This window comes from Molothrus aeneus, chromosome 15 (assembly GCF_037042795.1).
Source record: "Molothrus aeneus isolate 106 chromosome 15, BPBGC_Maene_1.0, whole genome shotgun sequence".
NCBI lineage: Eukaryota > Metazoa > Chordata > Aves > Passeriformes > Icteridae > Molothrus > Molothrus aeneus.
Window position 1 is genome coordinate 1,710,985 of NC_089660.1, and position 25,972 is coordinate 1,736,956.

At 59.7% G+C, this 25,972-nt stretch overlaps 1 protein-coding gene across 1 annotated transcript in view; it reads right to left on the bottom strand.

Annotated features, from left to right (window-relative positions):
• The window catches only part of PPARGC1B (PPARG coactivator 1 beta), a 46,840-nt gene extending 21,294 nt beyond the window's left edge, over positions 1–25,546 (bottom strand). Inside the window, exon 1 of the mRNA XM_066560358.1 lies at positions 25,437–25,546. Coding sequence (XP_066416455.1) covers positions 25,437–25,520 — 84 coding nt within the window. The 5' untranslated portion in view covers positions 25,521–25,546. The remainder of the gene's footprint in view (positions 1–25,436) is intronic.
• Positions 25,547–25,972: the final 426 nt, after the last annotated feature.

Genomic DNA, 25,972 nt, shown 5'->3' on the forward strand with positions numbered 1-25,972 from the left:
CCACAAACAATAAACATGAACTTGCCAGGATAACTTTGATATGCAGGAAAGATGGAAGAAATTGCACTAAACTGTCCTTGAGTCACAGGACAGAAAAAAGGAGCCTGAGATACTGGTAATAATGCCCTGGATAAACAACATTCTGCTGGAATACTTCAAACAAAGGTGTGTCGGGTTTAGGAAGAAGGGCACAGCAAAGCGTATCACAGGTTACAGAGCTGCATGTTCATTCCATACTCAGCTCATTTCTTCAGGCTCCAGATTACAGAGTCCACTTTGGTTCTGCCTGAGCTCCAGGACCAGCCCAGAGCTGCCCTGCAGCCCCCACAGACCCTGAAGCACCCCCAGCACAAGGCAAGGGCAGGTGGTGCCCCATGCAAGGAGCAGACAGAGCAGGAACAGGCTGTTCCCAAGGAACACCTCCTCTCTCAACACCACCTAATGGAAAGAGCCCTGTGTGCGTCCCTGTGGGCTGCCAGGGCTGGCCAGGCAGTGCCAGCACACCTGGGCACCCTCAGCGTGCTCAGAACTGTGCTGCCCAAGTGTGAGAGCTTCACCCTGCAGGGGCCAAGCTGCAGCAGCCCATGGCAGCCCACGCTGCCAGCAGCCAGCCTGGCAAACCCCATCCACCACCAAACACACCTGTGCCAGCCTGTCCCTGGCACCAGCTCCCTGCCACCCCTCGATGGCACCAGCCAGGCAGGGCACAGACACCAGGCTGAACACTGCTGGGGTTTTCTAGGAAATTCCTTTTTATCTCCCCAAAGCAAAGGCAGGAGCAACGGACAGCAGCTGGCATGAGCTGGGCACAGAGCACAGTGGGGACTGAAATGTGCCATCAGCTGCCAGCCCTGCCAGGGGAGCCCCTGGCCGTGGGACAGGCAGGGAGGGAGCAGGGACAGGAACGGGGGCAGGAGCAGGAGCAGGAACAGGGGCAGGAGCAGGAACACGGGCAGGAGCAGGAGCAGGGAGCAGGAGCAGGAGCAGGAGCAGGGGCAGGAGCAGGAGCAGGGAGCAGGAGCAGGAGCAGGAGCAGGGGCAGGAACAGCAGCAGGAACAGGGGCAGGAGCAGGAACAGGGGCAGGAGCAGGAACAGAAGCAGGAGAAGGAGCAGGGGCAGGAGAAGGAGCAGGGGCAGGAGAAGGAGCAGGGGCAGGAGCAGGGGCAGGAACAGGAGCAGGAGCAGGGACAGGAACAGGAATAGGGGCAGGAGCAGGGGCAGGAGCAGGAACAGGAGCAGCAGCAGGAGCAGGGACAGCAGCAGGAACAGAAGCAGGAGAAGGAGAAGGAGCAGGAGCAGGGGCAGGAACAGGGGCAGGAACAGGGACAGGGGCAGGAGCAGCAGCAGGAGCAGGCAGGCCTCCCCCAGCACCCCTCTCCTCCTTCTGTGGGGTGTCCTCCAGCCTGTGTGGGACAAGGACAGGCCAAGAGGTGGCACATCCCCCCTGCAGCCCTGAGGGGATGCCCAGTGGGACTGGGAGCAGTGGGGACTGTGGCTGAGGCCAGCAGAGCACTGAGACACTGAAATTCTTGGGACGGCTCCCACTCACACAGCACTGAGGGGCAGGAAAGGCTGTGCAGCCCTGGGAGCCAGGCTGGCAGCACAGGGGACCTGGCTGTGCCATGATGGGCACAAGCCCTGACTCACCGAGGAGCTGACTGTTAGCCAGCTCTGCTGGTCACAAGAATTCACCTCGATGGCAACTCCCTCCTTTGGTAAGGAAAGCATGAGGGGGTGATTATTTTCAGAGCTTCCTCTTCTGATGTCCCTGCAGCCAGCAGCCACATGAGTGATGTGGGCACAGGGAGCCCAGCGAGGAGGAGCAGCCCTGCCCCTGCCCTGGGGAGGTTTGGTGCCCGGCTCAGAGGCTGACAGGGCTCCACCAGGCCCTTTCTGCCCAGAGGACATTGCAAACATCCTGCCATGGCACAGCCTGGCACACCAAAGCCCAGCTCAGCTCCAGGGGCACTGCTCACCTGGCACAGCTCCTCACCCCTCCCAGCCAGCTCCAGAGCAAATCCCAGATGGAAGCACCAACTGTCCCTCCACTGTCACACGGACCTGTGGCGGCACTCAGAGTCCCTGCCCATGGGGACATCACTGCCTGCTGCCACCAAGGCCAGCCACAGCCGTGCTCCCCACCCACAGACACGGCCTTGGCATCTCCCAGGCTGCCAGAGCTGCCCTTGGCTTTCCAGGAGCCACAGCCACAGCCTGGCAATCCCTGCACTGCCTCAGCCTCCCTGCCCAGCTGGGCAAGGGCTGGGATTGCCAGCACATTCTGGAGTCAGCCCGTGTGACAGAGCTGAGGTTACACCGTGTCACACCGGGCCCAGCCCTGCCCCTTTCACACCTGACAAGCAGCTGGAGAGAACCTGTCACCCCCTGCCAGCTCTGTCCCCATCACCTGCAGGACAGCCTTCACCTCCCCAGGGCACAGCAGCCCTTTCACAGCTCGCTGGTGCTCTGCTGAGGAGCAGGGGCTGCCTGGACAAGGTGTCCCCTGCTGCCAGGGGGAAGCCCAGCTCCTGCCCACCCTGCTGCTTCTGAGGGGGTTCAGGTGCCCCTGCCATGGAAGGCACCGTGGGCTGGCACTGCTGGTGCCACCAGCAGCCTCTTAGTGCTAATCAGGCCGAGGCAGGAGACGGGGAGGGTTCAAGCTGGGGTTAAGAAGGCACAAGGAGGATCTTCCTGCATTAGCCTGACCTCACAGCCAGCCCAGGGACAGCCCTGCCCTGCTGGGGCTCAGCCACCAGCACCAAGCCTCGGTGGGACCCTGCAGGAGCCCTTCTGCTGCTGGCCACGGGCTGAGCTGGCCCTGCTGCCATGGGGGGCTGTGGGAGCCCCCACTGTGCCCGGCTCCCACGTGAAAATGAAGTTTTCAGCTGCATGCACAAGGATGCAAAACTCTGTGCAAGGGGAAAAACCACTCACATCTGTCCTTACCCTGCAAACCACTCAGATCTGTCCTTACCCCCAAACCACTCACATCTGTCCTTACCCCCAAACCACTCACATCTGTCCTTACCCTTCAAACATCTCAGATCTGTCCTTACCCCCAAACCACTCACATCTGTCCTTACCCTTCAAACATCTCAGATCTGTCCTTACCCTACAAACCACCCAGATCCATCCTTACCCCCTAAACCACCCAGACCTGTCCTTACCCCCTGCCCAGCCTGCCCAGGTGTGCCCAGTGCAGCTGGAAGCCCCAGCTGTGCCAGGTGGGTGCCAGGTGGGTGGGTGGGCACTGCTGGCCACCCCTCACTGCTGCACTGCCCATGCCAGCTCCTGCTTCTGCCCTGCACAAACCTGGCACCCTGCACCTCCCTGTCCCCATCACCTGGGCACAGCAAGAGGTGAGTCCCCCCCTCTTCTGCTCCTGAATCAGGGGCTCCCACTGCTCCCCCATCCTGCTACACCCAAATAAATTATTGCCCATTTTCTGCAAGTGTCCTGGCCAGAGGGGACTGTCACCACCCAGTGTGGTCACCTCTGCTCTGACCCCTCTGTGCCCAGAAAGCAGCTGGAGAAGGGCAGTGCTGCCAGCTGGGTATTTTCCAGGTGGGCATCAGGAGTCCCTGGCATAAAGTGATTCTCAGTATTGACACCACTCCAGTTCTGAGGGAAAGGTGGGAGGAGAGCAGGTCCCAGCAGGTCTGGGGATGCAGGGACACGCTCCCAGGTGGATGCTGGAGGTGAGAACCCTGAGCAGCAGCTCTGGGCAGGCTGGGCACACAGCAGCACAATCTGTTTGCTCTGGGGATTTCCTGGGGCTGCACAAGGCTTTGCTGTGTCCGGGTCTGTACCCGGGCACTGTCAGCTGGCCCAGCCTGGCCACCTGCCCCAGGGCTGGGCTCTGCCCCTGCTTTTTGGCTCTGCAGGAAGCATTTCGGGAGCCACAGCCTGGAGCTGCTGCTGCCAACCTGCTTTCCTCGGGCTTCCTACTCTGCAAACAACTGACTCACCCTGGAAAGAAACGGCTCCAAGATCTCCAGATAGAAAACCCCTATGAGGGCAAGAAGCTGCTTCAGGAGCACATGCAAACCCACATCCACAAAGCTTTGTTCTATTCCAAATTCTCTCCTGTGAGGGACCACACCTTTCCCCTCCCCAAAACCCCAGGCAGGCTCCAACATGGCATGAGAGGAGGGGTCTGGCCGCTCCCTGCGGCAGCAGCTGGGGCCCCTCTCCTCCTCCCAAACCAGTTGGGAGCCCCTCTGCTCTTACCAAACCAGTTGGGGGCCCCTCTCCTCCTCCCAAACCAGTTGGGAGCCCCTCTGCTCCTCCCAAACCAGTTGGGGTGAAGCCCACAAGCTCAAGTTCTTACACTGAACCAGATCCTTTAACTGCTCCACGTGCTGTGCCACCCTGCCCTGAGCTTGCCTGCCCCCAAGCCTTGTCCCCCCCTGTTTCTGACCCCAGCTAATCCAAGGATCAACAGAAAGCCAGAGACCCCAGGGCAGGCTGGCCTGAAAGCCAGCCCTGAGCTCTGGGTGTGACAGAACTGCTCTGACCCAGCAGCCACCCCTGGGCTGGGGCCATCAGAGCTAGGGGAAGGCACCTCTAGCCTGGCAGTGCCACATGCCAGGTGGTCTGAAACCCGTGCAGGGCTGGCAGGGGTTAAGGCTGCTCAGGGCTGGCTTGGTGTGCCACCTTCATGCACTTTGCATGGCCCCAGAGCCTGGCAGCAGCTCCCCAGTCATGTGAGATGTGAGCAGCTCCAGCTCCCAGCCCTGCCTCGCTCTTATCCACCCGCTCTTATCCATCCCTCTGCCTCTGCTGCCCCCTTGTCAGAGCCCCAGGAGCCCTTGTCAGAGCCTGCAGGGTCACCTTGGAGGGTCCTGCAGGGAGGCAGGGCAGCGGGACCAGGGCTGTGCTTGGCGTGGCACCGAGGGGACGTTGCTGGGCCACAGCCCCACAGCTGGGGCTGCACTGGAGGAGAACAGCCAGCCCTGCCCCTGCCAGCCTGACAGCAGGGCACAGAGGGCATGGTGGGCACCAGGCAGGCAGCCCCTCAGCCTGCCCAGCCAGCCCCAGTGCCAGCCTGGGGACCAGGTGACACCGTGTGTACCCAGAGCTGGCCGAGCCAGGCTGGGTTATGCAAACCACAACGGGAGCTGTTTCAACTAGTTGGACTCCTGCCTGGCAGTCAGGTGCCTTCCTCCTCCTCCTCCTCCTCCCAAACGGCTGCCAGTACCCTGGGCAGCTGCCCAAGCTCTGTGGGTGCCTCTGTCCCCACGCTGCTCTGGGTAAGGGGCTGGGGTGCTCTGGGGTGTCCTGGGATGTGGGGGGCAGGCAGGGGCTCACTGACCTCCAGCACCAAGTGCTGCTCTCCCCCAGCTCAGCTGTGAGCCAGCTCTGCCAGTGGGGTGTCCTTGGGGTGTCCTCAGGTGTCCCTGTACTGCCAAGGCACAGCTGGCACCACGGGCAGGCACAGGGAAGGTTGTGAACCTGCACAGAATCAGGGACTGGTTTGCACTGGGAGGGAACCTTAAAGGTTTTGTTCCACCTTCCACACCCCAGGGTGCTCCAAGCCCCATCCAGCCTGGCCTTGGGCACTGCCAGGGATGCAGGGGCAGCCCCACTCCCACGGTGCCCAGCTGGGAGCAGGGATGTGGGGCTGTGCAGGCAGGGGAAGGGGCTGTTTGCCCCACTGCTGGTGAGTTTTACCCAGCACTGTGCTCACCTTGGCATTTCCCATCCCTGGGAGGTGCAAGAACCCAAGCAAAAGACTTCCTGTGGAAGGAAGGTTGCAGGGAAAAAGTCCTGGTGCTGTGAGCCACAAAGGAAGGCCTGGGCAGAGCCGGTCACATTCCTGTCACGAGCTGTCCCAGCTGCCACACTCACAGCTCATGGCAAGGGCTCAGTGTTTGGCTTTGCCTGGAGAAACCCTCCCCAGGCCAGGAGGAGCCAGCAGTGGACAGCATCTGTTCCCAACACCCTCTGACATTGCAACACACAGGGAAAATCCCAGATGTGAGCACCAGGAACCTTCATGCAAATCCCCTCATTCCCAAGGCAGTGGCAGCCTGGCACTCTGGGCTGCCAGGAAAGCACAGCCTGGCTCTGCACAGGGCTCTTTGCACAACACTCCAGCTCTCCTGGAATTTCCACACGGATTCCCAGGCACTGCCAGCACCCCCAGCTCCATCAGGAACTGTCCCCTCCCCAGCCCAGCTGCTCCTGGCAGCTGCAGTGGCACAGCCAGGCTGCTGGGGGATCCAGGGACCACAGGGATCAGCGGCTCCATGGGGTGAGAGCTGTCCTGGCTGCACCAGCAGGGCAGGCACAGGAGCTGACATGGGGCTGGGGTGGCACAAGGGATGGCTCCATCCCTGTTTTCTTTACTACGAAATTCTGTGCGACAAAATAAAGCCCTTGCCAAAGGAAATGGCCCCAGGCCAGCTCCTTCCAAGGCTCCCTGGAATGCTCTGCTCTGTCATCCCTCGGTGGGTGCTGAGATTTTGTGCAGGTATCAGTTTTTCTGTTCAGGGTGCTATTCCAGCTGGATGTCTTTGATGAGCTTTTCTGCAGAGGTGGCATGGAGCTGGAGGAGCAGGGAAACCTGCCTGTGGTGAATGGTAAAACCCTCTGGCAACGCCGTGACGCTGCTCCAGACACAGGGTCTAAATATAGACTGCTCATTTATTATCCTGCAGCTGCTGCCTTTGGTGTGAGAGGAGCCAGGGGCTGCACTGATGCTCCCCTCAGCCATGGCTGGGGCTGCCTGGACACATCCACAGGCTCACCCTGGCCCAAACTGGCTGCAGAGCATAAAATAATCCACAAACCTTTTCCCTGAGAGATGAGACTGAGTCTGAATCCCCCACCCTGCATCCCACAAGGGTTTCCTTGTGCTGGCATGAGCAGCTCCTGCCTGGCTGGGAAGGGGGTCCCCTGCTCCTGGTGAGGGTACCCACGTTTCTGCCAAAGGATGGGAGGCTTTCCTGTGGCTTCCTCACTGCCAAAATTAGGGATCTTCCTCAACCAAGCCAGCCACAGCTGGAGCAGAGAGGCAGGAGGGGCAGAGAGCCATGGGTGCCTCCACCTCCTCTCCTCTGGGATGTGCAGCAGAGAGACAAATCCTGGTGTGACCCCGGTGCTTGGCAGACAATCCCCTGCCTGCAGTGCCAGGGAGACAGCAAGTGCAGCCAGGCTGAGCACTGGCACCGTGGTGCCTTGGGTGAGGAGCCATGCCCGGGCTCTGGTGGCAGGGAAGCCACAGGAAAGCCACCCATCCTTTGGCAGGAGGCCCACGTGCCTCCAGCAGCACATCTGGGACAAAGGGGTGAAAAGGAGGGACAGCCAGACAGCCAGGCTGGGCTGTGACCCTGCTGGGACTGACAGCAGCCATCCCCCCACTGCTGGCACCGAGTGCCACTGAGATGGGGCCAAGCAGGACAGAACTCCAGGCATCCCATCCTGCTGCATCCATCCTGCTGCATCCATCCTGCTCCATCCATCCTGCTGCATCCATCCTGCTCCATCCATCCTGCTCCATCCATCCTGCTCCATCCATCCTGCTCCATCCATCCTGCTCCATCCATCCTGCTCCATCCCATCCTGCTCCATCCATCCTGCTGCATCCATCCTGCTCCATCCCATCCTGCTGCATCCATCCTGCTGCATCCATCCTGCTCCATCCCATCCTGCTGCATCCCTCATGCTGCCATCCCATCCTGCTGCATCCATCCTGCTGCATCCATCCTGCTGCATCCATCCTGCTCCATCCATCCTGCTCCATCCATCCTGCTCCATCCCATCCTGCTCCATCCCATCCTGCTGCATCCATCCTGCTGCATCCATCCTGCTCCATCCATCCTGCTCCATCCCATCCTGCTCCATCCCATCCTGCTGCATCCCATCCTGCTGCATCCATCCTGCTGCATCCATCCTGCTGCATCCCATCCTGCTCCATCCATCCTGCTCCATCCCATCCTGCTCCATCCCATCCTGCTGCATCCCATCCTGCTCCATCCCATCCTGCTCCATCCCATCCTGCTCCATCCATCCTGCTGCCATCCATCCTGCTGCATCCATCCTGCTGCATCCCATCCTGCTCCATCCATCCTGCTCCATCCCATCCTGCTCCATCCCATCCTGCTGCATCCATCCTGCTGCCATCCCATCCTGCTCCATCCCATCCTGCTCCATCCATCCTGCTCCATCCATCCTGCTCCATCCATCCTGCTCCATCCCATCCTGCTCCATCCCATCCTGCTCCATCCATCCTGCTGCATCCATCCTGCTCCATCCATCCTGCTGCATCCATCCTCCTGCATCCCTCATGCTGCCATCCATCCTGCTCCATCCCATGCTGCTCCATCCATCCTGCTCCATCCCATCCTGCTCCATCCCATCCTGCTGCATCCCATCCTGCTCCATCCATCCTGCTCCATCCATCCTGCTCCATCCCATCCTGCTCCATCCATCCTGCTCCATCCCATCCTGCTCCATCCCATCCTGCTGCATCCCTCATGCTGCCATCCCATCCTGCTCCATCCCATCCTGCTGCATCCATCCTGCTGCATCCCTCATGCTGCCATCCCATCCTCCTGCATCCCTCATGCTCCATCCCATCCTGCTGCATCCCATCCTGCTGCATCCCATCCTGCTCCATCCCACCCTGCTGCCATCCCATTCTGCTCCATCCATCCTGCTGCATCCATCCTGCTGCATCCATCCTCCTGCATCCCTCATGCTCCATCCCATCCTGCTCCATCCATCCTGCTGCATCCCATCCTGCTGCATCCATCCTGCTGCATCCATCCAAGCAGGAGGCTGGCAGTGCCAGGAGAGGGTTAAGCCATTCATCATCCCTGCTGGACCCACAGCAGCACCAGTCCTGCTCCCCACACTGCTACTGGGCCCTCTGAAGGGTCTCCCAAGCTGTGGGGTCTGCTGGGGCTGCCTCATCTTCCTTGGGCACAATGGGGTGGAGTGGTGGCAGCAGCAAAGGCAGCCTGGTGCCCACTGTGCCACCTGCTTGGGAGGGCACTGGGAGCGTGCCTGGCACTCCTGCTGTACCCACCCTGTCACACCTGGGCACTGGGAGGGCGGGACACAGCCCCAGGAGCATCTCCCAGCAGGGACAGTGGTGACAGTCCCTGCTCTGAGCCTGGTGGCTGCAGGGACACCAGGGACATGCGGGCTCTCACACCCCAGGCTGCTGTCCCCATACAGAGACAGGCAGGACAGGCAGAGGGCTCATGAAAAAGCCACTTGGAATGACAGGTCCTTGGCCTCCCAGAGTGTCCCCACTGCTCCTGCCAGTGACCCACAGGGACCACAGCACCAAAGACCTCCCTGTGCCTTTTGGGGCTGCTCCCCCTTCTCCTCTCATTCCCTTGTCAGGCACCATCCAATGCATGGACTGTCAGCAACCCAAAAAATGCCCAGATGTGATCCCTGGGTGACCTCCTCCTGCTTCCTGTGCTGACATCTGCTGAAGCAGCACAGAGGGGACACAGGGACACTCTGTTTCTGCCTCCCCCTTGGCCCCAGAGGCCTTTCCCCTGCTTTCCCCCAGGTCAGGAGGGGCACAAACCCTTGGGCAGTGGCTGGTATTTGGGTAAGAGGCCACCCTGGGGTACAGAGCCAGCAGCACGTGCTGCTGCTGTCCTGACACACACAGGGCTGGGGCTGTGCCTGGCCATCAGCACAGGCTCAGCAACTCTCCCACGGCCGCCAGCAACACCCCCGGGACCCCCCAGGCCATCTGTGAGGGGTGACAGAGGGCAGGAGCTCAGTGGGGAGCAGAGCCTGCCTGCCTGAGGCTCTGCCCTCCCTGCTCCCTGCACTGCAGGGCCCCCACTGCTGCTCCCCACTGCAGGAGTGCTGCTGCCCTGCTGGGAGCAGGCTGTACCCATCGTGGATGGGATACTCTGCCACAGAGCTCCTTGCCCCCTCTGCCACGCTCCTCACCCTCCTTTCTGCCAGCTCTGACCCTCTCCCACCTTTCCCAGGGGAGGATTTTCCCAGTGCCTGCCAAGGGATTTGCAGGTATAAAGTGCCCACTCAGTGCCCGGGAGCCTCTGGCATCCACCTTGGCAGACACCCAGCACTGTCCTGGAGAAACATGGGCAAAAATCTCACCCTGGCACTGCTGAGGCCAGCCATGGCAGCCCCTGGCCCTGGGCATCACCCCTGGCCAGGGGCACGGGTCCCGTGGGGGGAGGCAGTGCCCGGGCAGCCTGAGCAGGGCACATCCAAAGAAGGAAAAGAGTTGGATGGATGCAGGAGCAGGCCGGGCTCCCTGGCCAGCCAGCCCATACTGTAAAAGGAGTGGGAGCAGGGAGTGCACAGCCCTGGCTCCAGCAGTTTTAAGATGGCTGTGAAGCTGAGAGAAGGAGGAGAAGAAGGAGGAGGAGGAGGACATTAACCCTCCCAGCACTGCGCTGCAGCCACCAGCACTGCAGGGAGATGAATGGCAGCTTTCCAGAGGCTCCACTTAACAGTAGATGGATTGGGGACCACTCAACTCCCACCCAATAAAATCCAGCTGGTGATGCTTTCAGGCCTGGCAGGGCTGAGCTGGGAGATGCTGACCTCAGACAGGCTGTGGGAAGGAGGAGGAGAAAGAGAAGGAGGAGAAGGAGGCACATGACAAATCAAGGACCCACCATGGGACAGGACATTCAGCAGGACCTTAAAGACCCCTCCAATATGGACTCCCAGAAATGATGCCCTTCCACTCGTGCTGTCCCTGGGGACTCAGCACACCAGAGGGGCAGGAAAGGGGCACCCCTGGTGCCACCCTCTGGGTGTCTGCATTGCCAGCCCTTGCTGGCTGCTCGGCAGGGAGCAGCAGAGCCAAGTGACTGCTCAGCTTCCCTGCTCTTGTCCCTGTGGACACTCACGTGAATATTCACGTTTTTCCTGCTTAATGTTTTCCTTTAAAAACATCGGGCTTGGCCCTCCCGGTGCTTTTCTGCAGGATTCATCAGAGCTGCAGCGACTGAGGAGCAAAGGTACCGGGCACTTAACAACAACTTCCCTTTGCAAAGTTTTAATTGGTCATTGACGTCAAGTGATTATTGAGAATTATTAATTAAGAAAGCATTTAAGAGCCTGGCTTTTGTTGAGGTTTTGCCGTTACAATTAGTTTATGGGCCAAGAGGAGAAACATCAGCCTTTGCAGTCACTTGGAGTGCAGCAAAGTGCCCATAATTAATTTCCCTTTCCGCAGCAAGTGCTTTGCTCTGACCTGCCTTGGGGACTCGCCTTTCTCCAGGTGTGCCAACTACAACAGCCCTGGAAGCACACAGCCACAGGGACATCAGGATGGGAACACCATGTCCCCTCCAGCCCCTCTCTACGCAGGGATTGCGGCTCTTTTCGGGAAAGCATCCTGGCCACACGCCCTGATCCCGGGGAGGAGGCCACCCTGCCTTTGAAAGAGATTTTCTTTTTATCTCCTTCCTGCCATGGGGAAGCAGCTGCCTCGCAGGTGCTTGGCACTGAGAGGATGTGTTTTGGCAGCACAGTGCTTTCCAGGAGTTCCCTGAAGCCCCTCACACAGCGGCAGCACCCACCACAGACAGCAGCAGGATGCTGGCGGGGTGAGCTGAGGCTGGAGAGGCAGGAGAACCCCATGGGAGGGCTCCAGGAACGGGGCTGGAGCACTGCCTGCTCCTGCCTCAGTCTGTGCACAACCTCAGGCTGCTCCCTGCAGCAGCAACTGCTGCCTCCCCACCTCTGCTGGGGCACCACAGCTCCTCCTTCCCTGGGGGATCTGGGGTGCTGCTGGATGGGGGAGCTGGGAGGGGTGCTGAGGGGCTGGCAGGCTGCAGGGTGGATGCCAGCACAGTCCAGCCCTTCCAGAGCAGACTGCAGGCTGCAGGGATGCAGGATGCAGGAATGCAGGGCTGCAGGGATGCAGGGCTGCAGGAATTCAGCCCAGCCCCACGCTCCCAGCCGGATGCTGCTGCTGCATTCCCTCACGGCACCCCAAGTGCAGCACCAGGAGGGATCAGCAGCCCCTGCTCAGCAACTGGGTCAGCTAAATATAAATGGAGCAGCCCCAGAACCAGGCACCTTCCTGCCTTGCATCATTGACACCCTAAAAACCACGGCCTGGGGACAGGGGCTGTGGCAGCTGCTGCCTCACCAGAGGCTCTGCTGAAGCTGCTCCTTTGGAGCCACTGCTCCAAGGGCTCCCGGCCTTCCTCCTGCTGGCCCAGGGCAGCCACCATGGAGCTGGGGGACCAGGTGGGACAGATGCCTGCAGGACAAGGGGACCAGCTGGGACAGATGCCTGAAGGATGGATGTTCCTAGGAGGCCACGGCTGCAAGCTGTGTGTGCACTCCTCCACACAGAGCAGGCCCCCAGGAGGGAGATTTTCATTTCCATTTATCCAAACCAGCCAGATGAGCTCCCAGGCACCAAGGCAAGCAGCTCAAACCCCTCATTAGGGCTGGGCAGATGCCTCCCAGCCCAAGGGGTGCAGGCATGCACCCACAGGTTTGGCTCCTAGGGTGATGTCCAACCCCTGTGCTGCACACCCCTGGGTAAGAACATTTTGTATGAAGATGAGTTAGTCCCAGTATCCCCAGTTTGCTGCACCCCAAGGGCAGATGCCACCCTCAGTACAGCCTGCCCTGTAGTTTGTGGGTGCAGTAGGTCTGGTGTTGGAACCCAGGAGAGGCAGATTTGGGGTGCTTTGAGCTGCTCCCTTCACAGCCTTTTTGGCACCATGTGGGAGAAGAGGGATGGTGCTCATCCTGCACCCCACACACAGCCTGAACAGCCCTTTGCAGCCTGCAGGTCTCCAGTTGTCTGCAGCTGAACATCACCCAGCCCGGAGGGTTGGTTATTAGGGAAAAACACTTTAATGAGGCAGCTCATTAAAGGCAGGAACAGATTAACCCAGGAACCTGAGGAACTCGGTGACTGCCGAGTTCAAGAATAGGAGCAACAGGCCTTTCCCTGGCAACGGTGGGAGATGCTGCCTCAAAGCAGTGGGATGAGCCCTTGGATCCTCAAAGCCCTTTCAAAGCCCTGCACCCTCCCAGGAGCTGTGTGAGCTCTGCAGATGAAAGATGCTGGGAAGGGTGGACCACAGCTTGAAACCTATAAAAACACCCACTGAAATACAAGGGGAAAATACTCCATTCCCGATAGCTGACTTCACACACTGCCTCCTCCACTGATCAAGCAAAATCCCAGCACCAGCGTGGACTTCCAGCAGGGATGCTCCAGGGAGAAAGCCTTTGGCAAGACACAGCCCTGCTGCACAGGAGCGACGTGGGAGGAGAGGCAAAGCCAAGCAGAGTTCAGAGTTACGGTCACCACAGAAAAATGAACCCTGGAAAAGAAATCCAGCTCCATTTCTCACTACAGGGAAAGGTTTGCGGCTCATGCCTCTCCACAGGCAGAGGAAAGGCTGCTGAGTGGTGGAAGCCCAGGCGAGTGGGGCACCTGGGGATGCCGGGGTTACCTCAAAGCCACTCCAGCAGCAGGATGAAGAGTCAGGCCCGTGCCATGGCTGTTATGAATGAAGGTGGGAGCAGTGCAGCTAAAGATAACTTTGTGAGCAGGTACTATTAATAGCAATACTCTCGGGCTTTTGCTTTGTGCTTCCTGCGGGGCTCTGCGGGATGGAGGAGCTCTGATGGATCAGGCCCTGCCATGGCTCTGGGGAAGGGCCCCGTGTGCATCCCCGAGCCCATCAGCGGGACTGACACCCTCGAGGAACGGGGACAGGCAGCAGTGGCCCAGGCTGCCACCGGTCACCCGGCACCGGCGCGGCACCGGCCGGGCGCTGGCAGCGAGGATGCTGGCGAGGCTGCTGCCATGCTGGTTTCCATGGCGACTTCAGCACTTGGCGCGAGATGGAGATGACGGGATCAGCCAGCGGAGTCACTGAGCGGAGCTGGCGTCCTCCGTCTGCCGTGGCCAGCGGCACAGCCCTGCCAGAGTGAGAGGCTGGCACAGGGCGCACGCCCGGCAGCCTCGGGGCATCTGGGTCCCCCTCCTTACAGAGTGTGTGGCTGCCGGTTGTCCTGGTGATGCAGAGCCTGCACATCCCATCAGCCCCTCCCTGGCACCTCCAGGAAAGCTCTGTCCAGGTCCTGACCCCAGCCCTGTGCTGGCCACCCAGCACACCTGGCACTGGAGCACCCCCATTCAGGTCTCTCCCCCATTTCCATTCCCAGTGGGGCTGTCTCCCCAGCACAGGGCACACATCCCAGTTTGTGGATGTTTGTCACATCCCAGTCAGGGCCCACTGGCACAGCCTGGCAGGGTGGTACCCAGCTCCCCTCTGCAGCTGAAGGAGATGCTGCAGGCTGGGGCTGAGCTGGCACCGGGACAGCCCTGATCCTCACTGGCCCTTGGCCCCGCAGAGGCTTTCCCTGGCTTACAGGTAATCTAAGATCAAGCGCTCCAGCCAGCCGTGCCTGGGCAGACACACACAGACACCACGGAGCAGCGGGTAACCGAACAACTGCAGCATGTGACTCCCCAGCTGGCTCGGCCTCTCGGGCCCCAAAAGAGACCTCCCTGGGGACCCCTACCCTTGCCAAGCTGCCACGCCTGGCCGTGGCATTCCCAGACTGCTGGCAGGGAGCACACAGGGCCGGGGCAGAGGGCGGGGGGCTGGGACCCCCGGCACCCGCTCCCGCCCGCGGGCAGGATCCTCACCACGCACCCTTTTATTCCAGCAGTGCAATTAGCCTTGCTGACCCCTGAAATCCTCAGCCTCTCTAAGCAGCCATGCATTAAATCCCGGATCCAAGAGTGGAAATAGACTTTGTAAAAGGCTTATGGCCCTATTTATTACATTTTACGCATGACGGAGCCGGACAGCGCGGCTGCGGCCACACCACGCTGAGGCAGCCGGACACACGGACGGGCAGGGGCTGCAGCAGAGCCCGGGTGGGTGTCTGCTCCTGGGCAGGCCTGTGCTGCCAGCTGAGCGCTCCTGCAGACGCAGGCCGGCAGGGATATCGATCCAGATGAAAGCCAACACCGCTGCCGGGCCGGGTAACCGTATCTGCCGCACATTTGTATTCCTCGGAGCAGGGCGGGAGGGCTGCAGCCATCTGCCAGGAGCTCGGGGATCCTGGGGACACTGCGAGCCCTCCACACAGAGCCCACCATGCCACCTCCTCCCCTTCTGCTTCCTCTGCCTTGTCCATTCCACCTGCACCCTGCAGCAGGGCAGTGCCCAAACAGGACCTGCCTGGTCCCCGCTGGGAGCTGAGGGGACACGGCACCAGGGCTTGCAAGGTTGCCCAAGGGCACTGTGTGAAGCCAGCGTGCAGGTGTTCACTGACACATCCCCGGGGTCCCACGGTTCAGCCAGGTGGCTCCTGCCCCAGGGGGATGGCAGAGGAGCCTGCACACCACAGGCTGCATAGCTGAGCTGGGCACAGGGCGGAGCAAGGATGGGCAGCGGGGGGGACAAGGTGTGCAGGGAGGCAGAGCCAAAAGCACACCAAAAGCACAGAGGCAGTTCTCAAACAGCTGAGGGACTCTCTGCTTTCCTGCAGAAAACACAAGGCAGCTCCTGTGTGTCTCCAAATCCCAAGGAGCTCCTCCAGCAGCGCCGGGCCAGGGAGCCGCTCTTGTATCAGTGCTGCAAAGCAGGCAGGAGCAGAGGGAACACAAGGGTGTCCTCTCCACACTCTTTAAAACGAGCCAGCTGCAGAGACTCCTGCAGCATGTGTCACCAAGTCCCTAGAACACCAGCACACACACGCAGACAGCCACTCCCCATTTCCTTGGAAGCGACACCCTCACTTGCAGGGCACTTGGAAATGTTACAAGACAAAAGCAAAGGTCACCCTGTGCACCTCTGAGAAACTCAGTTTCCATCAATGCTTGGTGCAAGGTGCAAGCCTGGCTGATGCCAGGGGGTGCACGAGAAGCCCCCCACACCACATGGTCAGACCAATCTCTTGTGCTCACCCAAAGGCAAAGAGCTCTGGTGTGTGTGAAGAAGCAGAAGTGGGTCCATGGGATGTGCACAGTGCCCAGATTCTGCCAACATCTGCATCTCAAAGAAGTGTGCAGGCCCTGGTGCCCAGGAGGGTGGGTGTCCCTGAATGCCCATGAACATCCCTGGCAAAGGGAAATGGCACCTGTGGGGTGTCCCTCAGCTTGGCATTTCAAAGGCTTGGTCCCACACCTTTCCCTAAAGGTGCACCTTACCTGAGGAAAGGACCCTTGCACTTCCCTGCCTTTCCACCCAGCCACGTTGTGGGGGTGATTCATCCCCAACAGCCCTCACTGATCACCCCGAGGTGCTGCAGCCCCACGGGGCCCTTTGGCAGGCCTGGATGTGGAAGTTTCACCCTGTAGCTCAGCTTTGCTTCAGTGCTTTGGAGCACAGATCCTGCCTCCACAGGGAGGTGGCACAATAATAAACAGGATGTTTGGGCATAGAAGGGCCCTGGCCTCAAAAGGCATCGAGACATTTAGAAAAAACCTTGCAGTCCACATCTCCACAGGTTTGTGCTTCCCAACCCAGTCACTGCCGTGAGCTCCCTGCTGACCCAGAACACTGCAAACCCACCCTGATAATGGCAAGGGGAATAATCCCCCCAGGCCCCACTGAATGAGGTTCAAACTCCCCATAACACCCATGCACAAAGGTCCCATACCCGCCAGGGCACTCGCAGGCTAATCCTCCCTCCGGAGAGGCTGCTATATTTAGGTATCTAAATGAGACAGAGTGGCTCTTTCCAAAAAAGAGTTCATTTGGGTTACATAAATACAGAGAGAAACTTGAAAGCTGTATTTCCAGGTCCTTGCACTGCCATAAGTGAGCGGCAGAGATGAGGACAGTCTCCCCCTGATAATCTGCCTTTCATGTATTTTTGACTCAGCTGGATGTGCAGATGGGTTTGCAGCTCCTCTGGGCAGATGGGCACTGGGCAGTGGTGGACACTGAGGTGGACACTGAGAGCAGGCAGCCAGGGCAAGCAGACCCTCAATTCTCCCCAGGGAAACCACTCTGCATCCCAGATGCCCTGGCAGAGGAAGGGAGAAGCCAGCACTGCAGGCAGGCCAGGCAGCACCAGTCAAAGCACGGGCAGGAAGAGTCAACAGGAGTAAAGGAAGTGAGCAGCTCCAGCCCTTCCCATCCATGCTGTCCCAACATTCCCCCATGACATCGCTCTCCTCTCAGCCACCAACTTCCTTCCTGCTGCATCCAATTCCACATCCCAAATTCTCTGGTCCCATGGGGAATTCCCAGGAGAATGTCCTGCACCTACCACAGCTCATCCCCAGCTCCAGTTCTGCTGCTGGGATGGGCTGGGAGTGGTCAGCAGCAAAGCAGTGTCCCCCCAGAGCTGGGAGGCAACATGTACCGTGAGGGTTTCTGGGGACACAGGCCACGTGCTTTCATTTCCAAAATACATATAAATAGACATACTTACTCCTTCTTAAAAGGACACAGCAACAAGGGAAAAAAAAAAGCAGCTCAAATACCGTCCAACCTTTCAGCCTGAGAAAGCCACACAGTTCTCACAGGCTGGAGTTCTGTTACCTGGGAAATGGGTTCTAGCACTGGAAACCCGCATGCGCCAGCCTCCCTGTGGGGCCCACACAGAAACAGAAACTTCCTTTTTAAGAAAAAAAAATGGTGGTTTTTTTTTTCTTTTCATTATCAGCACGGTTTGGTCGTGACTGTGTGCAAGCCTGCTCGAAAGGAGAAATGATGCTGGTGGTTTAAATCTCCAGCTGTGCAGAGCTCTGGGGCTGATGCTGTTGGAGGGGAGGTTTGAAAATCCTCCTGCAGTGAAGGTGCAGGAAGGTGGCCCTGAGCCACACACACCTGGCACAGGCAGAGCCCCAGGTCCCCCAGCCCGGGGCAAAGGGAAGCAGCCTGGGTTTGCAGGGAGCCAACAGGAATGCAAAGTTTAATTAGCTGGAAGCCGAGGGCTGTGGAAGTTGCAAACATTTGCACCGAGGCAGGGAAGGTGCCAAGAAATCAGGGCTGAAGCTGGACAAAGTTCAGCCCCGCCGTGCTGGTGCCCGGTGAACAGCCTGTGCATGGCAGGAGCCGGTGCTGGCAGCTCACCTGGCACCAGCCAAGGTGAGCCCCTGGCCAGCTCTGCCACACATGGGCACTGGGATCTGGCCCAGGAGTGTGGGCTCTGCCTGGGCAGCACACGTGGAGCAAAGGACCACCAGCCACCAGCTCTGTACCCACCAGGGTCACCACACCATGCTGGCAGAGGGATTGGCCTCTGCAGGGGATAGAGAGCCAGAACCTGGCTCTGCTTCATCCTTCCAGGAGAGCTGTGAGTGCCATGTTTGTCACCTCCAGCTCCTCGCTGCCACCCTGGCACGTGCACAGCCACGGCCTCGGGGTGACCAGTGCTGGTCTCAGCTCCAGGCCAGCCTGGCTGCAGCCCAGTGTGCCAGTCCTGCGTGCATGCAAGGGGTCATGGCAGTCTCCCGAACACCCTGCGGCTACAGATGCACTTTCTTCATGAAAAAATAATAACACGACTCCCTCCTACCTAGGAACTTGGCTAAAAAACGCAAGAAAAACGCTCAGCAAAAATGCTGCACCCCCAGGGACAGCTGGGGCTGCTCCAGCCGTGGGTCACCTCGTGGCAGGACAGCCAGGTCCCCAGCTGTCACTTGTGAAAGCCACATCCCCCCTTGCGGGGCGCAGGAGGGAGGAGAACAATCATGAAGAGAAGAGGCAGCTGGGCTTCCTTCCACCCCAGGCTGCCCCAGCTCGGGCCCGCAGCCCTGGCCAGGACGCTCGGCCCTCGCCACAGGATTTCCTTGCTCTTGACGTCCATGAAAATTAGGAAATGAGGGTTCCTAGGGGAATAGGTGGGGAAGGCAGCTTTTGGCAGCGGGGGTGAAAGGATGACACTTCCCACACCGTCCCCCCACATGCCAGGGACAAAGCACGTCCTGCAGCCTCCCCAGACAAAGGAGTGAGCAGAAGTGACAGCAGTGCTGAGCTGCTGCTCTCTGAGCCCAACTGGCAGCAAAATGAAACAGGAACCGAGGGGCCTGGCCGTGGCTGGCTCAGCAGAGGGGCTGCGGTGCTGCCCCGGCCGCAGGGCCACAGGAAGAATTCAGAAAATGCATCTCAGTAAAGATATGCTGCTGCCCTGCAACTGGAGTCCCTGCAAGAGCTGGAGGCGCCACCTCAGCACAAAAACATCCATATAAAGCATGTACTGCTCATCCCAGGGGAGGGGAGAAGTGTCACATCAGCCCTCCATGGGCTCTCCAGCCTTTGTCCCCATCTGGGTGGGCAGGGGGCCATAGGGACAGAGGGGACATAGATAGAAAAAGCTCCTGGCACAGGAGACACAGATGTAAAAAGCTCCTGGCACCCTTCAGCATCATCATGCTCCCTCCAGGGAAGCTCCTGGTGCTGGGGTGCCCACCCAGCTCCCAGTGCCTGCGGGCTTTGCCTCGGGACACTGGGATGTGAGATAAGGGAAGTATTTTCCCTAAGCCCCACATTGCTGCCCGGAGCCGGCAGAGATCAAAGGTGACTCTGGCTACTGCATGGGGCCACAGCCCCTCCACATCCCCCACCAGCAGATACCACGCTTGCCACATGGAGAACCCCTCCCGCGGCAGGTTTCCAGATCTCCCAGGGCCAAAGGAGATTTCCAGCTTTTACTTTTCCCTGTGTTAATTCAGAAGTGAACTGGTTTAATGCAGCAGCTCGGCCTTGGCTGTTGCCTCCACGTGGGGAAGTGCAGTGGGACGGGGCTGGATGAGGACAGGGCTGACAAGGCCCTGAGTGCAGCCAGATCTGTGCAAAGTCCTTCGGTGTTTCTTGGAAGCTCCCGTTATTGAAAGCAAAGGGAAGAAAAAAAAAAAAAAAACCCAACCGCCATAAATAAATAAATAATAATTTGTAAGCCAGAGTTCAAGAAAAGTGCTGAAAAGCAGATTGGCTGAGTGATAAGGGAAGGGAAACACATTGGCTGGACCATCACCCAGTGCCTCCGGTGCCTGTGCCCCTGGAAGTAGGTCACTACCTCACCTGACCACTCGCCCCATTAACTTCAACCTTTAGTCCCTGGTTCCTCACTACAAGCACAGGCATCTTAAAATACCCTTGTCCAGGTGAGAAGGTGGCTCTGCAGGCAGCAGGAGATGGGATCCTGCCCACTCCTGGGCTGTGGGCAGGGTGCCGGAGCCCCACACGGCCTGGAGCCCCACACGGCTCTGGAGCCCCACACGGCCTGGAGCCCCACACGGCCGGGAGCCCCACATGGGCTCTGGAACCCCACACGGCCAGGAGCCCCACAAGGCCTGGAGCCCCACATGGCCGGGAGCCCCACATGGGCTCTGGAGCCCCACACGGCCTGGAGCCCCACACGGCCTGGAGCCCCACACGGCTCTGGAGCCCCACATGGGCTCTGGAGCCCCACATGGGCTCTGGAGCCCCACATGGCCTGGAGCCCCACACGGCCTGGAGCCCCACATGGGCTCTGGAACCCCACACGGCCGGGAGCCCCACAAGGCCTGGAGCCCCACACGGCCGGGAGCCCCACATGGGCTCTGGAGCCCCACACGGCCTGGAGCCCCACACGGCTCTGGAGCCCCACACGGCTCTGGAGCGTGGCGGTCACCGCAGCACAGCCGCACTGGCGGTGGCTCCGGCGCGCACAGAGTTCCCCCCTGTTAATCACTCCAGGCTGCCAAGCAGTCACGAGAAATATAAGCCCGCGCTGGGTTGCCATGGAGCAGGGCTCAGCTGCGGGAGCCTGAAGCCGATTCCTCCGGCAAACGTGTCTGCAGCCGAGGCCCTGCCAGCACCTCGCGTCCCTGGCTCCGCGGTGGCAGCCAAGCGGTGCCACACGCGTGGTCCCGGCGGAGCCACGTCTCTGACACTGCTACAGAGCCACACAGGGACAGTGCCCCTTGCCCTGGTGACAGCATCTCCCCAGGGCCATGGGCATGCAGAAGTGGTGGCTCTGGTGGTGGCATTTGGCAGCAGCAGCACAGACTGGCCCTGCACAATGTCTCTGCCCCAGCCCAGGGATGTCCCCAAGCCTCCATGGTGCTGGCACATGCTGGCCAGGGGGAATCGTGTCCTTCATGGGATCATAAAATTGTTTGGGTTGGAAGAGACTCTAAAGCTCGTGTATTCCACCCCCTGCCGTGGGCAGGGACGCTTTCCAGCCTGGCCTTGGACACTTCCAGGGATCCAGGGGCAGCCACAGCTTCTCTGGGTGCCCTGTGCCAAGGCCTCCCCACCTTCACAGGGAAGAATTTTTTCCTAGTGTCTCCTGTAACCCTACTCTCTGTCAGTTTGGATCCATTCTCCTTGTCCTGTCACTACAGCACTGCAACTCCCACATCCTGCCACAGCCCCCAGCCCCACCAAAGGGGATCTCAGAGCCTGGTGGGCTCCTGCCCTTGGCACCACATCAAACCATCTGCCAGGAGCCAGCCTGTGGCATCCCTGTCCCCAGCCCTGCACCAGAAACATGGGACCCATTCCCCAAAAACAGGAGTTTGGGGTTAGAAGGGGCATTCCCAGAGCATTTTTAATTAACCAACCGTGCCAAAGAGCTCATGTAAGTGGAGTTCCTCCCTACAAAAAGGCTTTTGACATTGGAAAGGTTAATGGGAGAGAGATCCCTCTCTCTCACAAAGCTCCCTTTGCTGGAGGCCCTCGTTGAGCCCTTAATTATTCACCTGTTGGAGAGGTGCCTTTCCATTACAGCATGAGACAGGGCAGGGATGTGCAGGCAGGCAGGTGGGGGAAAACCCCCAGCGTGGGGCACTCCTGGGGTGGGGAACAGAGGTCAGAATCCCAGGGGGAAGGCAGGCAGGTGTGGGGGCAGGCTCTGAGGGGCAGGTTCCAGCCCAGCCCTCCCCTCCCTCTGGCTGCTCTCTCTCTCCTGGCTTAGCTCAGACTCTGCTGTGGTGGGGACAGCCACCAGCACCCCCAGCTCCAGCATGGTGACAGCCACCAGGACACAGCCACCCTGCTTCCCAGAAAACTTCAGCCTTCTCCAGCCCTGCCACTGCAGCAGCCCTTCGACCCATGCTGCAGCAATGCAGCTGAGGATGCATTTTGCACAGGCCCTCGGGCTGTCCATCGTCCAAACCCACCCCAAATCTTCGAGAGAAAAGCCACAGAAAGAGCATGATATCGATCAGCTCAGTGAGGACTATCAGAAATCAGAGATGCATCCCCATTTCAGCACTAGAAATGCCAACCCAGCGCGGGCTCGCTGTGCCTCCTGCACTCATCGATGGATTAAGCTGTTAGCAGGAGGCTGGGAAGTTAAAGAGGGAATATTGTATTTCAGTTCATGTGATCTTTAAACATCCCTCTGAGAAGCAGCCTGGGTTCTTTTTATTATTATTTTTTCTCCCCTCCTGCTGCACTTTGTTTGGGATTTTTAAACGAATTGAAGCCGTTAGAGCCACAGTGCTCCAGCCTCTCACAGGGATGCTGAGAGCTGCTCCGTGGTGCTCTCGGCAGAGCTGCCTGGCTGGCACTTCCCAGTGCCTGGTGCCAGCAGATGAACCAGCTACAACCAGCTTCATACCTCTGAGCAGCAGAGTTGCACAAAATGGATTAAGCAGGCCCAGAAATGACACATTTTGAGGCGCAGCAGCACAAAATCACTTTTTTTTTGTTGGGGAAAAAAAAAGGAAAAAAAAGAAAAAAAAAAGGAAAAAGGAGTTGGCAGGAGAAAGGCAGATATCAAGTGAAAAACCCTGATTTTCTTTCTGTAGCAATGCAGGTACCACGTGAATCATCGCTGTCCTCGATATGTAAATAGAGGTTAGCTGGCACCCTCAGCACAAACCCTTGTGAATAAGGGACTGATGCAGATACCCTGTCAAACCTTCCCTGTGCATCTCCCCAGGAACCTTGCTCAGGATTCCTCCCCTGGAAGGGAAGGGATCACCTGGCACTTGCACCAACTGCGCCTTTCTCACAACCTACTGCAAAAGCAGGACAGGGAGAAGCAGGGGCGAGAGAGCAGGAAAGTCCCAGTTCCTCAAAATTTCCACGAAGGAAACGGCCACAATTCATCATCCCGTGGCCTCCTGACAGCGCAGCCCCTCCGGATAACCTGCTCCATGCTGGGGCACTGGGGTCCCTGGGGCAGCAGCTTTGGGGCTCCCCGGAGGAGTCAGTAACCCAGTTGTAAGCAGAGGCTCGTACAGTAGTAATGGGGAGAGACGTCAGCGCCAGCCCGGCCCGCCTCCTGCTCCCAGTTAGAAGGCAGCATGTGACAGAGCCAGGGCTGGAGCCTTCCCCCAGTTTCATCAGAGGTTAAGGTACAAGCACAACACATGCTTACAACTTCAGGCGGTTCTTAAGCAAAGACATGCAAATCATAGCTCGGGGGGCGGCTGTTTTTTCTTCCTTTTTTCCATCTTCTCTTTTCTTCCCATCGCAGCCCTGAGCCCCTGAGCGCACGTGGGGACAGAAGAGGAAACGGAATTATCGAAAGCAGGCGCCGGACGGACGGGAGAGCACAGAGGGGCTGCACGGGAGCTGCAGCGAGCTGCAAGGCTGCCCCCGCTGCTCCTCTCCTCCCACACCTGCAGATTTCAGAGCAGCGCTACCTGTGCTGCTCCCTCCAGCAGAGAGCACGCCGGGGACAGGGAGAGAAAACAGGGGACACAGCCAACTATGTTTCATCAACATTGTCTCATTTCAGCACAGGCCATTACACAGTTCCAAATTTTCCAGGGAATATTCACAACATGGTGGGCTTGCACCAGAGAGGGATGACAATTCGTAGGATTTTTTTTTTTTCCCCTCCCTTAGGAGTCGCTTTTTGGAATAAGATTCTTAAATTGGCACATCAAATGCTGACCAAAAAGCAAAGAAAAAGAGAAACAAGGCTCCAGGCACATGCTGCAACCATAAGGGCTTTTCATGTCATGATTAACACACTGAGAACAGGAGGGTTATTACAGGGAAGTGGAGCCAGGAACTTTCACCTGCTCAGGGAGCAGTGGGGCTGGTGGGAGCTGCAGCCTTTGTGCCATACTTCCAAGGGATGACATCCCACACACGCAGCCAGCTCAGGGGACAGTGTCCCACACAGCCAGCCTCCTCTCCTGCAAGCCGATGGGCTCCCTCAGCAATAACAAAATGGAAAAAACCCACAAAGTGCTTACAAAATCTCGGCCCACTTCTCACCTTTCCTGACCCTCCTGCTGTAATCAACCTGTCAGCAGCTCTCGGTTAAGAAGCCAGGCTGCCTGCCCCCCTGCTCTGCCCCCAGAAGCCGCCCGGTCCCGTGCCAAGCCGGAGCGCTCTGGCGCTGGTGCGGGCGGGCAAAGGTGCCGGGACTACATCAATCTGGCTGGTGGCAAGCCCTGCCTGGTTCTGTCTGGCACACGCACCGCGGGCAAATCTGATTTACCAGGTCTCGAGCCCGTGTTTGTTTTGAACCCAAACGGCGGCAGGATTAGCCCTGGTTCCTGTCCCCCACAAACACACACGCTCCTGGCTGTTTGCAATCGCCGGGGCTGAACTGGTGAGAGAGCAAGGGTTGGGATGAATGCGCTCGCTTCACAATCAGAGCTATTTTGTAATCCGTGGTTATGAAAGTGAAGGGTCGGGGGGGGATGATAAATAACTACAGAAAACTCTTCCCACTTGCAGCAGCCTCATCGAGACGACTGCGAAATGCGCGGCCGTGCTCGGGCTCAGCCCCGGCTCCGGCTCCTGCCCGGTTTATTGTATAGCGCCTCTCTTGCAGCCCCCAAAATGGAAAAGCATGCGAGCCCTATAGCCAGCACGGCTCGCTCTCGTGATCCCGCCGGAGCTGCCAAGGAGCCTTAATCTGATTTTAATACCCGGCTCCGTCCAAAACACAGCCCATCCACATTTTGGAGCCGGCGACACGCAGCACCGAGACCCCTGTCGCTGTCGCACCCCCCCTCCCCAAACCTCCATCCCCCAAGATCCCAGCCCGTATGCGTGGAATTGACGCTCGGCATGACTCATCCCACAGCCCGGCTCCATCAGCCCCCACCGCGCAGCCCCCTGCAGAGCCCCCCCACCACCTCGCCGCCCCCTCCCCACCTTCGGGGGAGCCCTAACAACCGGGGGGGTGCTTCTGCACCGAAACCCATCGCCCCTTCAACTTGTCCCCTGTCCCCCACAAACTGCCGGCCGATGGGGGAACGGGCTGGGGGGGCGCGGGAGTCCACGTGCGAGTGGTGCTGAAAGCGCCGGCGGGGCTGCGGGGCTGCGGCCGCCCGGGAGCCCCGGGAGGGGCGCGCACAGCCCCGCGGGCGGCCGGCTCCGCAGCCGCGGAGAGAACGGGACCGCCGCACACCCCGGGGCACCCGGCGGACGAGCCGGGCCCCGCAGCCCCGCTCCGGCAGCACCGGCTCTTCCCCGGGTGCCCCGGCAAGCAGCGGGGGGGGCCGTCCGTTCCCCCCTCCGGTGCAGCGCGCCGGGGAGCCGCGCAGCAGAGCCCCCCCCGCGCTGCCTACCTGGCTGTCCGCTAGGTAACTGAAGACGAAGGAGGAGAGATCCTCGTCGAGCAGAGAGCTGCAATCCGGCCCCGGCTCCGCCATCTTCCACCTCCGGCTGGGGCTGAGCACCGAGCATGCAGCAGGCGCGGCGGCGGGAGCCGGGCGGCCGGCGGGGCGGGGAGCGCGGAGCGCCGGGGCGGAGCCGCCCGCAGCCCCCGCCCGCAGCCCCCGCCCGCAGCCCCCGCCCGCAGCCCCCGCCCGCAGCCCCCGCCCGCAGCCCCCGCCCGCAGCCCCCGCCCGCAGCGGCTGCGGAGCCGGACACGGGGGGATTGTGCGAGGAAGCGCCCCGGGGGCTTTGCAGACACGCGTGGGACACCACTTTTTGTGTGTCCCTTGGAAGTGCCACCCCGTCAAACAGGGGGTGCCACCGGCCCCTGGGTTGCTCCGAGTTTGGATGTGTAAGCGCTGGGTGCAGCGCGTCAGACCAGGGGGCACATCCAGGCTCTCTCTGGCGCTTTTAAAGTAGTTCCTGCAGGAGTGCCTTCCCCAGGGAC